The sequence below is a fragment of the Heterodontus francisci genome, unplaced genomic scaffold (genome assembly GCF_036365525.1).
Source record: "Heterodontus francisci isolate sHetFra1 unplaced genomic scaffold, sHetFra1.hap1 HAP1_SCAFFOLD_2210, whole genome shotgun sequence".
Taxonomy (NCBI): domain Eukaryota; kingdom Metazoa; phylum Chordata; class Chondrichthyes; order Heterodontiformes; family Heterodontidae; genus Heterodontus; species Heterodontus francisci.
Genome location: NW_027141959.1, coordinates 5,287 through 18,526, shown reverse-complemented (window position 1 = coordinate 18,526; position 13,240 = coordinate 5,287). Strand labels below are relative to the sequence as shown.

General features: G+C 45.3%; 1 protein-coding gene across 1 annotated transcript; it reads right to left on the bottom strand.

Annotated features, from left to right (window-relative positions):
* Positions 1–11,524: 11,524 nt before the first annotated feature.
* On the bottom strand, positions 11,525–12,961 carry LOC137365818 (probable G-protein coupled receptor 139). Its single transcript, XM_068028066.1, has 2 exons — positions 12,943–12,961; positions 11,525–12,435 (listed from the first exon to the last, which is right to left on the bottom strand). Exons 1-2 carry the CDS (start codon positions 12,959–12,961, stop codon positions 11,525–11,527), a joined length of 930 nt encoding a protein of 309 aa, XP_067884167.1.
* Between the last annotated feature and the right edge of the window lie 279 nt (positions 12,962–13,240).

Below are 13,240 nucleotides of genomic sequence, written 5' to 3'. Positions count from 1 at the left end.
TTACAAACTAGTAATTCTGTGGTTTCTAGAATGTCTGGGCGGTCACTCACATCCCTTGGAAATGATAATCCAAAAAAAGCTGCTTGATTAAGATCGTGATGTACTGAATTATGGGCCTTGACTATTTTCCACATTCAGACTGGTTCAGATCGGAATGATATGTTAAGTAAAGGGGAGGAGTTGCTGCTTCACCTACCAACACTACTTGGATTTGTATTATGGAGTACACTGATAGATGACAGATTTGTCCAATTCACAGAAAACCAACATCGTCGTTTCAGCTAATCATCTCCAGATAAATAGAGGGACTCATCATTCCAACAGATACAGTGTAAAATGACAATGGATCACATCTATACTTTCAAGTTTACCATGCAGACCAGTCTTTGTGAATTCATCCAAAATGAAGCAGGAAAGGAGATGTGAAAGGGTCAGCCTCAATCTCAGTTCCATCGCCAGAGGTCTGAAGTAGCGTTGGACACACACAGAATGAAGTAATATCAGAACCAATATTTATGTTAAAATCCCAGTTAAACTGTGCCTTGTTATTGTGGAGGAAATACATTGCATTGTCTCCTTGCTATATACAGAGCAGGAGTTGCCTCATTATCAATCATTGAAACCAGACGCATAACAACGTTCTAGGACAGGTTTGTTCTGCATGAAGCTGTAAACAATCCTGACTGTCTGATTCCTGCTCTGAGCTAAACAACAAATTCAGAGCAGAAAATAATGTCATGACATTACCATGCTTGGATAAGCAAAAATCATCACTGAAATAATCTAGCCCTGACAAAATTGAATGAGCAGAGATGGAGGCCGTTCTATTGTATTGAACCGCTGGTAAAGAACAACAGTTCTATGAAATATACAGTTAGAAAAATGTACCATGGACAAAAACAAAGTTAACACCGTTTTACACCAGTAACAGATGATATAACAGCTTACCAGGAATTCCAACAGCTACAAGAGAAGGATAATAGATGCATTCTATCTGATAAAGTACTGCACGTCCCATGTCTGTGAGAACCAGCAACTTCTGCTGGTGTGTCACTAATAGCTACGGCAGGCACTCTGAGCTGATCCATTCCAATGGGCCATGATTTATACAGTAGATCAGCCTCCACTGACATGGTTATACCCCTGATCATTGCTATTAGATACACTCACCTGAACAAAAACATTATATCAGCAGCTTTGATACTTATGTAAATAATATGGTGGACAAAACACAAACATCTCAAAGTCCCGGAGCTTTCTTTGGCCTCCTCGTCTCGAGAGAAAATGGGAAAGCGCTGGAGGTGGTCAGTGGTTTGTGAAGCAGCGCCTCAAGTGGCTATAAAGTCCAATTCTACAGTGACAGACTCTTTCACATGTGCTGCAGATAAAATTGGTTGTCGGGGCTGTTACACAGTTGGCTCTCACTTGTGCTTCTGTCTTTTTACCTGCCTGCTGCTAAGTCTCTTCGACTCATCACACTTCAGCCCCGCCTCTATGGCTTTCCGCCAGCTCTGGCGATCACTGGTAACTGACTCCCACGACTTGTGATCAAAATCACAGGACTATATGTCGCGTTTGCAGACGTCTTTAAAGCTGAGACATGGATGGCCAATGGGTCTGATACCAGTGACGAGCTCGCTGTACAGTGTGTTCTTGGGGATCCTGCCATCTTCCATGCGGCTCCCATGGCCAAGCCATCTCAAGCGCTGCTGGCTCAGTAGTAGAGCGAAAATAAATATGAAATGTTTAACCCCGACATGGTCATCAAACCTGCAGACAAGGGTGGTGCTGTTGTTGTATGGCGTACCGACCTCTACCTTGCAGAAGCTCAATGCCAACTCACGGACACTTCTTCCTACCTCCCTCTGGACCATGACCCCACCACCGAACATCAAGCCATCGTCCAACGGACTGTCACTGACCTCATCTCCTCTGGAGATCTTCCCTCTACAGCTTCCAACCTCACAGTCCCACAACCCTGGACAGCCCGCTTCTAGCTCCTTCCCAAAATCCACAAACCGGACTGTCCCGGCAGACCCATTGTGTCAGCCTGCTCCTGCCCCACTGAATTTATTTCTTTCTGTCTTGACTCTAACTTTTCTCAACCGAGGATTTCCCCCCACTATGGTTGACAGGGCCCTCAACTGTGTCCGGCCCATTTCCCGCACCTGTACCCTCACCCATTCCCCTCCCTCCCAGAACCGTGACAGGGTTCCCCTTCTCCTCACTTTCCACCCCATCAGCCTCCAAATCCAAAGGATCATCCTCCGTCATTTCCACCACCTCCAGTGTGATGCCATTACCAGTTGCATCTTCCCCTCCCTTCCCCTGTCAGCATTCAGAAGGGATTGTTCCTTCTGCGACACCCTGGTCCACTCCTCCATTACCCCCACCACCTCCTTCCCGTCCCATTGCACCTTCCCCTGCAATTGCAGGAGGTGTAATACCTGCCCATTTACCTCCTCTCTCCTCACTATCCCAGGCCGCAAACACTCCTTTCAGGTGAAGCAACGATTTACTTGTCCTTCTTTCAATGTAGTATACTGTCTTCGCTGCTCACAATGTGGTCTCCTCTGCATTGGGGAGACCAAGCGCAGACTGGTTGACGGCTTTGCGGAACATCTCCGCTCAGTCTGTAAGCAGGACCATGAGCTTCCGGTTGCTTGCCATTTCAACACTCCCCCCTGCTCTCATGCTCACATCTCTGTCCTGGGATTGCTGCAGTGTTCCAGTGAACATCAACTCAAGCTCGAGGAACAGCATCTCATCTACCGATTAGGACACTACAGCCTGCCGGACTGAACATTGAGTTCAATAATTTCAGAGCATGACAGCCCCCATTTCACTTTCATTTTTAGTTATTTTTTCTTTTTTACATTTTTTACAATTTCTTTTTGCATTTATTTCATTTCATCGTAGTTTGTTCAGTTTGCTTACCCACTGTTATTTTTCAGGTTTGCACTTGCTGCTGTTCAATATTCAGTCCGTTAACACCTAATCTGTACTAATGCTTTGTCTTTCATCACACCATTAACATATTGTTTGCCTTCGCTGCATGACCTTTTGGTCAGCTATGTAGCCTTGTCCAATCTACACCTTCTCCTTTGTTATCTCTTGCCCCACCCCCACCTCACTTGCTTATAATCTGTGACTTTTCTAAGATTTGTCAGTTCCAAAGAAGCGTCACTGACCCAAAATGTTAACTCTGCTTCTCTTTTCACTGATGCTGCCAGACCTGCTGAGTGGTTCCAGCATTTCTTGTTTTTATTTATAATAAAGGTGAAAGCTACGTTCATTACATGACTCGTCACACCTCGTAAGAGGTTTCATTTACAGTTTTCATATGGTTGTATTGATCATGTTCAATCCAGCCGAATCAATTTTAAATCTTGTTACTTTTATCCGCAGTGTACAGGAAGCAGTTGAGGCCAAAACATTGTAAGTTTTCAAGAAGGAGTTGGATTTAGCACCTGGGGCGAGAGGGATCAAAGCATATGGGGCGAAAGCGGGAACAGGTTACTGAGTTCAGCCATTATCATAATGAATGGCGAAACAGGCTCGAATGGCCGAATGACCCATTCCTGTTCCTATTTTCTAAGTTATTCTAGGTCGGGCACGGGGAAAAAGTGGCAAGGATTCGGGCTGGATCGGGCTTGGATGTGGTTCTGTCAGGCTCAGGTCGGGTTTCATTTGCAGACCCGAGCCAGCCTTTCGGCTGACTGGCCAATAGTTTCATGTCTTTTGTCCCCCTCTCATCTTGAATGGGGTGGCACATTAGCGGTTTTCCAACTGATTGCTCTAGTTTGTGGGCTGTATTTATTTCATGCCCGGCATTAGTTTGAGGAGCTGCATTAGTTCGAAGGGTTATGTTCATCTGAAGGACTGCATCAGTTTGAGGGACTGAGTCAGATTGAAAGGCTGCATTAGTTCGAAGGACAGTGTTCTATTGTGGGGCAGGATTAATTTGATGGGCTGCCTTAGTTTGAAGGGCTGCATTAATTTGTGGGGCTGCACGCATGTTTAGGGGCTGCACTGGTTTGAAGGCCTGGGTGTGTGTGAGGGTCTGCATTGTTTGAGGGGCTGTATTCGTTTGAGTGCCTTATTAAATTGAGGGGCTACAGAGTGAGTCAATTTGGGAGGAGCAGGTAGAGTGCAAGTTAGAGTGGCGTGGAGAGAGAGAGAAAGTAAAAGGGACGGACAGAGAGAAAGTGCGAAGGACAGGGAGAGGGATAGTGAGAGCCGCATGGAGACACATAATGTGGGAGGAGCAGGGAGAGAAAGTAGGTGTGAGGGACACGCACAGATATAAAGTGAGAGGGACAGATAGAGGGAGTAGAAGTGATTGGGTCCGCAGAGAGATTCAAAGATAGAGCGGTAGGCACTGTTCATCATTGAGTTTCAATGGAAGAATATAGGAGGTTGAGCATAGGACTGACAGAATGGGAGTTAAATTCAGAATTAAAATTACATGTGACCAGAAACGCATGTACAATTAATGGATATGTTCAACAAAACAATCATCCAATCTGAGTTTGCTCCTCACTCAATGTCCAGGAGATTCTATCGTGAGCAGAACATACAGTTACAATATTGTAAGAAGTGCAAGCAAATCATAGTCACCTGGAAGGAGTGTTTTGGGGTTTGGACAGTGGAAAGTGAGGAGGTGAAATAGTAGCTGTTACATCTCTTGTGCTTGCATGGGAAGGTGATCTCGGAAAGGGAGTGGATGATGCTGGTAATGGAAGAGTGGACCACAATTTCTCCATGAGCGTGGGGATGGGAAAGGAAGCAGAATATATCGTTTGTGGTGGACTTAGCTGGACATGGCAGAAATGTTGGAGGATGGTGCGTTGAATGTGGGGGCTGGTGAGGTGCAAAGCCAGGACACGGGAAACCTTATGATGGTTCTGTCAGGGAAGGGAATGAAGCGAAGACAGTAATGCGGGAAATGGCTGGACATGGTCGAGGGCCCTGTTAAACACAGCGGAGTGGAATCCAGACTGAGGAATACTGAAGACATTTCAGAAGCACAGGTGTGGAAGGTAACGTGGTGAGAACAGATGGGACGGAGGTGAACTAACTGGGAGAATGGAACAGAGTCATTCCAGAAAGTGGGATAGGAAGAAGTATAATCAAAGAAACTGCGGGAGTCCGTGGGGTTGAAATAGATATTGGTGGATCTCCAATCCCCTGAAATGGTGGTGCAGACGTCGAGGCAGGGAAGTGAAGTGTCAGAGACGGACAATGAGAGGATGAATGGGGCGAGGGAAGTGGGATCAAAAGCAAATTTGATGAGATTTTCCAGCTCAGGGCTAAAGGAGAAAATGGTATCAGCACAGGCACTTATCTGTCAGTAATACGGCTTGGGTTTATTGGCCTTTGGAACAGAGAGGCGCAGACTGACAGGTACAGAAATGTACATGGATTTCTGCAGCGCATCTCCGAACACAGAAAGAAGGAAGTCTGATATGTTGTGGGAAAGTCGGGGCTGAATCAGACAGTGGATGTTGCTTCAGAGTCTGAAGAAGGGAAAGACATCTCTGAGGAGAGGTTTTAACAGTCAGATATTAGCGAATAAACTCAACAAAGAACCTCAAGCCATTTTCTGCAAAGGTTGGGGAGATATTGGAGAGAAATCAAAGAGTGGGGAAATGCTCTGCTTCAGATGATTTTCATCCACACAGACGGAAAAGATAGGGATGAGATAGCAAAGGCACGATTATATGTTCTTTACCAATCATCAGAATAGAGAATAGCTCCAGAGGAGTGATGACAGCTGATGTGATTCCTGTATTTGAAAAAGAAGATAAAACAAGTTGAAGTGAGAGGGGCAGGTAGATGCATGTGAGAATGGTGTGGTCAGGGAGAAAATGAGAGGTGCAGAGAGAGAAAGCGAGAGGGGAAGGGAGAGAGAGAGAGAGAACGTGAGAGGAACAGGGGGGAGAGAAATAAGGGGTGAAGCGAGAGAGAGAACATGAAAGTGGCAGGGAGAGAGAGAAAGTGTGAGTGACACGCATCGAGAGAATTTGGCAGATGGAGAGAGTAAATTGTTAAGGGTGCACAGGGAGAGTCAAAGAGAGAGCGGCAGGTACTGTACAATCAGAGTGACGTGGACAGACAAAAAAGTGAGAGGGCCAGGGAGAGAAACATTGAGAGGGTGAGGGAGCGAGAACAAGTGACACATGCAAGGTTATGGAGAGACAGTGAGAGTAGCAGGGAGAGAGAAGTGAGAGGGGCGCTACATTGTCCTGCTTTGGCCAAATATCACCTTGAGGGGGATTTGGGTGAAAAGAGTCAAACATGGGCTACATAATTCCCCCTAAAAAGGATTAATGGTATTATAGCCATCAATTCTCTTTCTTTCATTGGGAAAGACCAGTGTTTTAATCCTGTCTCGTTTGTAAGTTAAGCTGCTGAATTTTCTTTTTTTTTTGTATCGGATATGCACCTCATAAAGATACTACTGCTGTTAGCAATGAGACCGACTGGGCCTCCATTGTTGACACGGAGGATCTGCGAGAGTGAACTAAATTAGTTTTCTCCTCCAACAGCACCAGAGGTGCTAGTAGCCACCCAACTGCAACCAATAGATTGTTCTGTTCGTTTCAAATAGATATTAACAAATATGTCACTTTATTTTCTGATAATTTCTTTCTCTTATTCAAGCGGCCAAGTCTTCACCTGTGAAAATTGACAGGGGGTCTTTACAGGCTCTTCGTCCATGAGCACAAATGAGCAACGCCCTGGTACTCCATCAATAACATCCACTTTGGAAACTCCTTCGCCAGACGAGTAGCAATTAGTACAAGAGAGCACAGACCCACCTTGTCAAGGGCGAATTAAACAGAGAAAGTCAATACTTGCCTTGCCAGTGGCAACAACATCCTGCGAATTAATCTATACAGTGAACAGACATTGGAAATAGACAACAAATATTTGTTTTGAAAGTGTCATTGAAAGGCCCTGCTGAGTTGGGCTGTTATGTCCCACAATATATTTTCAGTGTCAGTACGTCTGGCTTATGAATAGGGTAATATAGGTCTCGATCTGGCAGTGCCACTTCATTTGAGCAGGTGGGTGAAGAATGCCCGTCTCCACTTCCACTTCATCTCATCTGCTGCTGAAACCCTAATCCATGCCTTTGCTTTGTTATAATTCTTTCACGGATGTGGGCATCACTGATTAGTCTAGCAGTTATCCACAGTTACCCTTAAGAAGGTGTTGGTGAGGCGCACTATTGCATCACTGCAGTCCATGTGGTGCATGAACCAGCGACAGTGAAGGAACGGCAATATAATTCCAATCCGATATGGTGTGTGGCTTCGAGGGGAACTTGCGGGTGATGGTGCTCCCATATATCTGTTGCCTTTGTTGTTCTAGGTGTTAAAGTTCGCGGGTTTCGAAGGTGCTTTCGAAGGAGCCTTGGTGAGTTGCTGCAGTGCACCTTGTAGATTGGGGACAATAGATCAGCGTTCACGCTGCGTCCCCGTCATTACCAAGGCAACCCTGTGTTAACCTCTGGCAGATTAAGTTGCAGTAGAAAATTTAAGGTCACAGATAGAGTCCCCTTACCGAATCCCATTCACCCCAGAACGACCAGGCACAAGAATGAGTCACCTTCTGGCTTCATAGTAATCGGGCATGCACTGCAAAACATTCAACTTAATGTTGAGGTTCTTTCAGCCGCCATGTGAAACATCATTGGAGGTCCTTCCACCGACTATTCCTTTGAAATTATTTGCCTGCAAAAGAAAGATATTGGAACTGAAGAAGCAAGCCGTTGTTACATCAAAGACTTTGACCTACTGCGTTACCCACCTCATGCTAAATTAACTTAATAGAGACATATAAGATAATCAGATGGTTAGATAAGATGGATAGTGAGAGTCTTTTTCCTCGGATGGTGATGGCAAACACGAGGGGACATAGCTTTAAGTTGAGGGGTGATAGATATAGGACAGATGTAAGAGGTAGTTTCTTTACTCAGAGAGTAGTAGGGGCGTGGAACGCCCTGCCTGCAACAGTAGTAGACTCGCCAACTTTAAGGGCATTTAAGTGGTCATTGGATAGACATATGGATGAAAATGGAATAGTGTAGGTCAGATGGTTTCACAGGTCGGCGCAACATCGAGGGCCGAAGGGCCTGTACTGCACTGTAATGTTCTAAAAAAAAATTCTAAATACGGTCGCACCACCTATGTGCAATCTGACATTGCCAATGCAGTCGGCCTGTTATCAACCAGGTTCTGTGACACAATTCGGGTGTGCAGTGTTCATATTGCAAACGTGTACGAGCCTGCAAGTGCCAGTTGGGAAAAGGAACTTCTGCCAAAACTACCTCAACCAGCCTTCTAAGTGGGAGATTTCAACAGCACCCCCACACTGATTGGGGTATCTTAGTACCAGACACAGATGCTGAACAACTTCTAGAGTAGGCCTAAAGAAACGACTTCACTCTAAGACGTGACCCCAGTCAATGGGATAATCATCATCCAGCCAGATAGAGTCGGAAATACTCTGTTAATTCCCTGAAAGATCACCCGCAACCATCACAGTGCCTAGCCCAGGGCGACTTTCCACATAATCAACACCGGCCATTGTTCATTTACATTGACCGTTGCACTCCAATCAGCAACAGTGCAAGGAAGATGTAATGGAAATTCCATAAAGCAGAATGGGAAAATGCAGCGAGTCCTTGGATGGCATCATTATAAATATAGCTATCAATAATATACCTATGGAAGAATTAGATACGGATTTCAGTGTTGCCATTCTCAAAGCTGCTTGCACAGCCATGCCTCGCAGTTACCCATCCATCCACCTTGCCTTGAAGCAGAGAGCGCAGCACTCCTCAAGGAATATAAATCATCTGGTAACCCTGATATAATAGACCACCTCATGGAGTCTCTCAATGCTGCACATCACGACAGATGGGAGGAAATGACAGCAGGGCTAACGTTCACTCCTTGTAGTGCTGGAGCCTGATTTGCCGCCTTGGAATAGCCCGAAAATCACCTGTTTTAGTCACCCCGAACCATGTTGCTAGTCATCTTTTCCATGTAACGATGTCACTATTGGTAATGAAAACAAAACACTTCAGCTATCATGAGCAGAGAAAAATCAACACCAAAACATGCAGAATATGCAGTCCTCACCTTTTCAAGAATACAGAACTGGAGAAAGCATTAAAGGGCCTGAAATATCGCAAAGCAGCGGGATATGACAACATTGCACCAGAGTTCTTGAAACGACTTGGCCATGTGCTCGTGTCCAGATGAACCAGTTCTACACATATGCCAAAATTCATGGCCGTTCCAAAATACAGAAGACGTCAGATCGTTAATGAAGAGAACACAAAGTTGATGGGCTGCTGCAGCACATGGTGTCCATATGTGATTCCCTCTAAAACCATATTCAGTGTATTCCACGTCCACAAAGCCAGTACAGTAAACATTTGTGTATAGACATGGATGGTCAGAGATTAAAGCATGTTCCCCGAACAATATACTTGAAAATGACTCTGGATTGGACTTTGTTCTTCCGTGAGCATCTGAAAAAAATGCAGCAAAGGTCAAAACAAGAAACAAACTATTCAGCAGAATTGGTGGATCGACGTGGGGCGCTGCTGCCTCAGCACTCCGCAACGCAGCTGCAAAGTACTATGCACCTGTCTGGCAAAGGTCACGACACACAAATTCAAATGATCATTAAATGTGAATACAGCAATGTGTATTATAAATGAACCCTCCACTCAACAGGCCTCCCCTGGCTTCCTGTTCTCACAAACATCACTCGCCCACACTTTCGCCGACTGAAGATCAGCCACTGGCTGGTTAAAATCAGCCGTGCTGCACATCAGTTACCACTCCATAATGACTTTTTGAATCCACTGACTGCCGCCATTTATCGTGGTGCCTCATATGGAGCAAAATTCCTGAGCAAGATCGACCAGCAGATATCCTGTGGATCAAGGAATGGTAAATATGGGAAATCACTGACAAGTTCCTTGTAACAAACTCTATCTGTCAAATGGCAGGCTTCCAACAACCACGGTGAAAGTAGATCTTGCGAAACTGGCTGAGCACAAGTCAGGGGCCCTTGCACAGCCTACCTCCACCGCTGAGGCCTCAGTACCAGGCAATGTCCATGTAAAAACAAGAGAGAATCCAACCATCACACCTTGACATTCTGCTTTTGTGTAAAAACGCGAGCAATGCTGCATATTGCCGAGACCCGTACCATCTACAGACTGAATGAGGTACTAATAACTTCAACATCAGAAAAAGAGGAGGTTATTGCTTAACTCTGCCATTTTCATTCGATAAATAAGAACAACAATTATCTTGTTGATTGTGCACATTGAATCCAATGTGCTTGGTGGTGGAGGGAATCAATGTTTTCCATCTACCCTCACATTTTCCATCATCCATATACCTCAGCTCATCCAACTGTCTGTGACCCAATATTCTAACTCAGAGCAGGTACAATTTATCCATTTCTTCATTGTTCACTGACCAGCATTACATCCTGATCCAAAAGCATCTCAATTTAGAATATTCATCTCTGCGTTGGAATATCTCCACGGCTTTACCATCCATCACCCTAATCTTTCCAACCTCTCAAACCCGTCCAGTCTCTACAATCCTCCAGCCCCTCAATACTGACCTTCCCACCCCTTGCAACGCCCCCATGTGTGTAACATCCTCCAGCCTATCTCTGTAACCTGCTCCAACCCGACCACCCACCATATCTCTGTTAACGACACCAGCCCTTACAACCATCCCAACTCTTCCTCCTTCTCGAACACTTCCAATCCTCCATTTCACAGAAACCTCGTCTGCTTCCTAAAACCCTCCATATCTCTGTAACGTCCTCCAGCCCCTACAACTCTCCCAGTCTCCACAAACTTCTCCAGGCCCTGAAACTCTCCTTACATTTGGAATCTCCTCCGATCCCTGCAACCCCCTAGAGCTCCTTGCTTCACTGATTCTAATAATTTGAGAATCCTCAAAGGGCACCCACCAACACCACCATCTACGTCATGGGGTGGGGATAATAAGACAGAGAGAGAGAGAGATGGCAATGACCAGCCCAGGGAATGGAAGGGAGATGCACTCAAGAAAGTGTCACCAAACATAAAACAATTAATAATCAACTTACACGGGAAGATTTCCAACATATTTTATTTTTAAGAAGCTTTTCCTTCTAAGTAGATGTGAGTAACTGCGAATAGAACCAGTGGAGTTGAAGGAGAGATTCTGTCTGCTGTTACCCCGGCTGTCTTGCCGGGGTCGGTCTGACTCTTGGTGGCCTGCCGCCACGATTTGAAGTTGTGTGTTGCAAACCCACCCGCGGTAGTCTATTTTCTGTCTGTCATTACTTGACTGTCACCTTGCAGCTCTTTGTCATGTGCGATTCCCCGTCGTTGTATTCGGGTTATAAAGCTGTTGGTCACATTTTGCCCCTCGGTGATCAACAGTACATCCGTAGAAGGGAATAAATGGGACCCGCTGCTGGGCTGCCCTCAGTTGCTTAGTTTATTCATTAATTGAATAATTGATGTAACTGGATATTTCACCATATTCCTAATCTGCTCCCTGAACTTGGACTGAGTCACTGCATAAATAAATGTATTTGTACAGCAACTGAATGCCCGCAGCATGTAGCTTAATCTTTGAAACATATATTCAGAATCGCTGTAATCCCGCGGTTCTGATCCTGTAATGATATAATAGAAGAAATGTATAACATACACCAACCAGAGGAGCATGAAGCTGCCTGATATGCTGAAAAGTAAAATAATCGATTTTCTTCTGCTCTCCATCTCTGGGTCACTGCAATTCTCTCCCTTGCTCCGACCCCTCAGTCCCTTACGGACTCGACTGGCCACTAAAATGTGTCTGACTGTCAGAGCGTTGAGCAAAAATATTAGAGCGAATGGGAGCAATGGGGTTAAAACCGTATCAAACCAGTCAAGTCCCACCCATCCAGGATCAGTATAATAGTTTGACTTTAAAGCACAGAACCATGGCATATTGTCAATTATCCATAAAGGTTCATATGCAAAGTAAAAGGGGACATTTTTTAAGCAAAGCAGAATCGAGGTTGTTGTTAGAACCACAACTGCAATTTTCTCGGTGCAATATTTTGTTTTCAGCTTCTGGCAACAAATGGCAATAAATCGAACAAAGGTGAAAGTAACTGTGAACCAGACAGAAACTTCAGTAGCTGCACAAAACATGACAACGATGACAATACATACAGGGGTGGTGACCAGGAAAGATCCCAGGAAATAATAAAATGCAACCCGCCACAGTAAGACCCCAGTGATAATGAAGAGTAGGTCCGTCGTTGCCATGGCCACCAGGTATCGAGTGGTGCAGGTGGAGAGGCCGCAATTTCCCTGGGAGAGGATCACAATCGCTAGTAAATTAACTGTAAGAGAGAGCAGGGAAAGGTGACTGGAAATTACTGATCAAACATTCTCTGCATCTGACAAAAACAGAAAGAGCAGGACATTAGCAACAAAAACAGGTGGGATTGAAACGAGTTATATGTCTTTTTTTTTAAATGTCAACACTAATCCCAATATAGCTCTTACCCGCCAACTTCCGGGTTTAATGGAGTCGGGACAGGGTACGGAAAGAGAACTGCTCCCAGGAGGAGGGTTGGCAATTTAAATATTTTCATGGTCCTGGAAGTCTCTGATGTAATCTGTTTTACACATGTAACTCTGGCCGCCAGGTTTCCCCGTTCATAACCCAAGCCACAGAGAAAGACACTCGAGATTAGCAATCAGAATCATCCGCCACTCTGTTATCAAGCTATTCGCTCTGAATTAGATAAGTCACAGCAGAGGTTGATGTGCAGGATAGACCCGTCCAACCGCAGGATTCAATAATCTGCGGGAATGGAGCCCAGCAAGGAATCAGACCCCACTACCTGGGACCGGACCTTCCATCGTATCTTGTACCAAACATTTCCCTCGCCCTATCTGGGCTCATTCCCCAGCATTGCAGACTCATCCTGGTGTTGAGGATCAGAAATTCCAACTCCATTGTTCCTACCCATACACGGACCATGCTGCACAATAGGTGACTCCTCTCTGGGCTGGGGAATTGGCAGCTTAGCGATTAGAAATTTCACCTCCTGCAGAGCTAGTGTTTGGCCATCCCCCAATGTAACACAATGAACCCCCAAACCGGTGGTAAGGATTTGACAGGGCTGGTCCTGAGGTCTG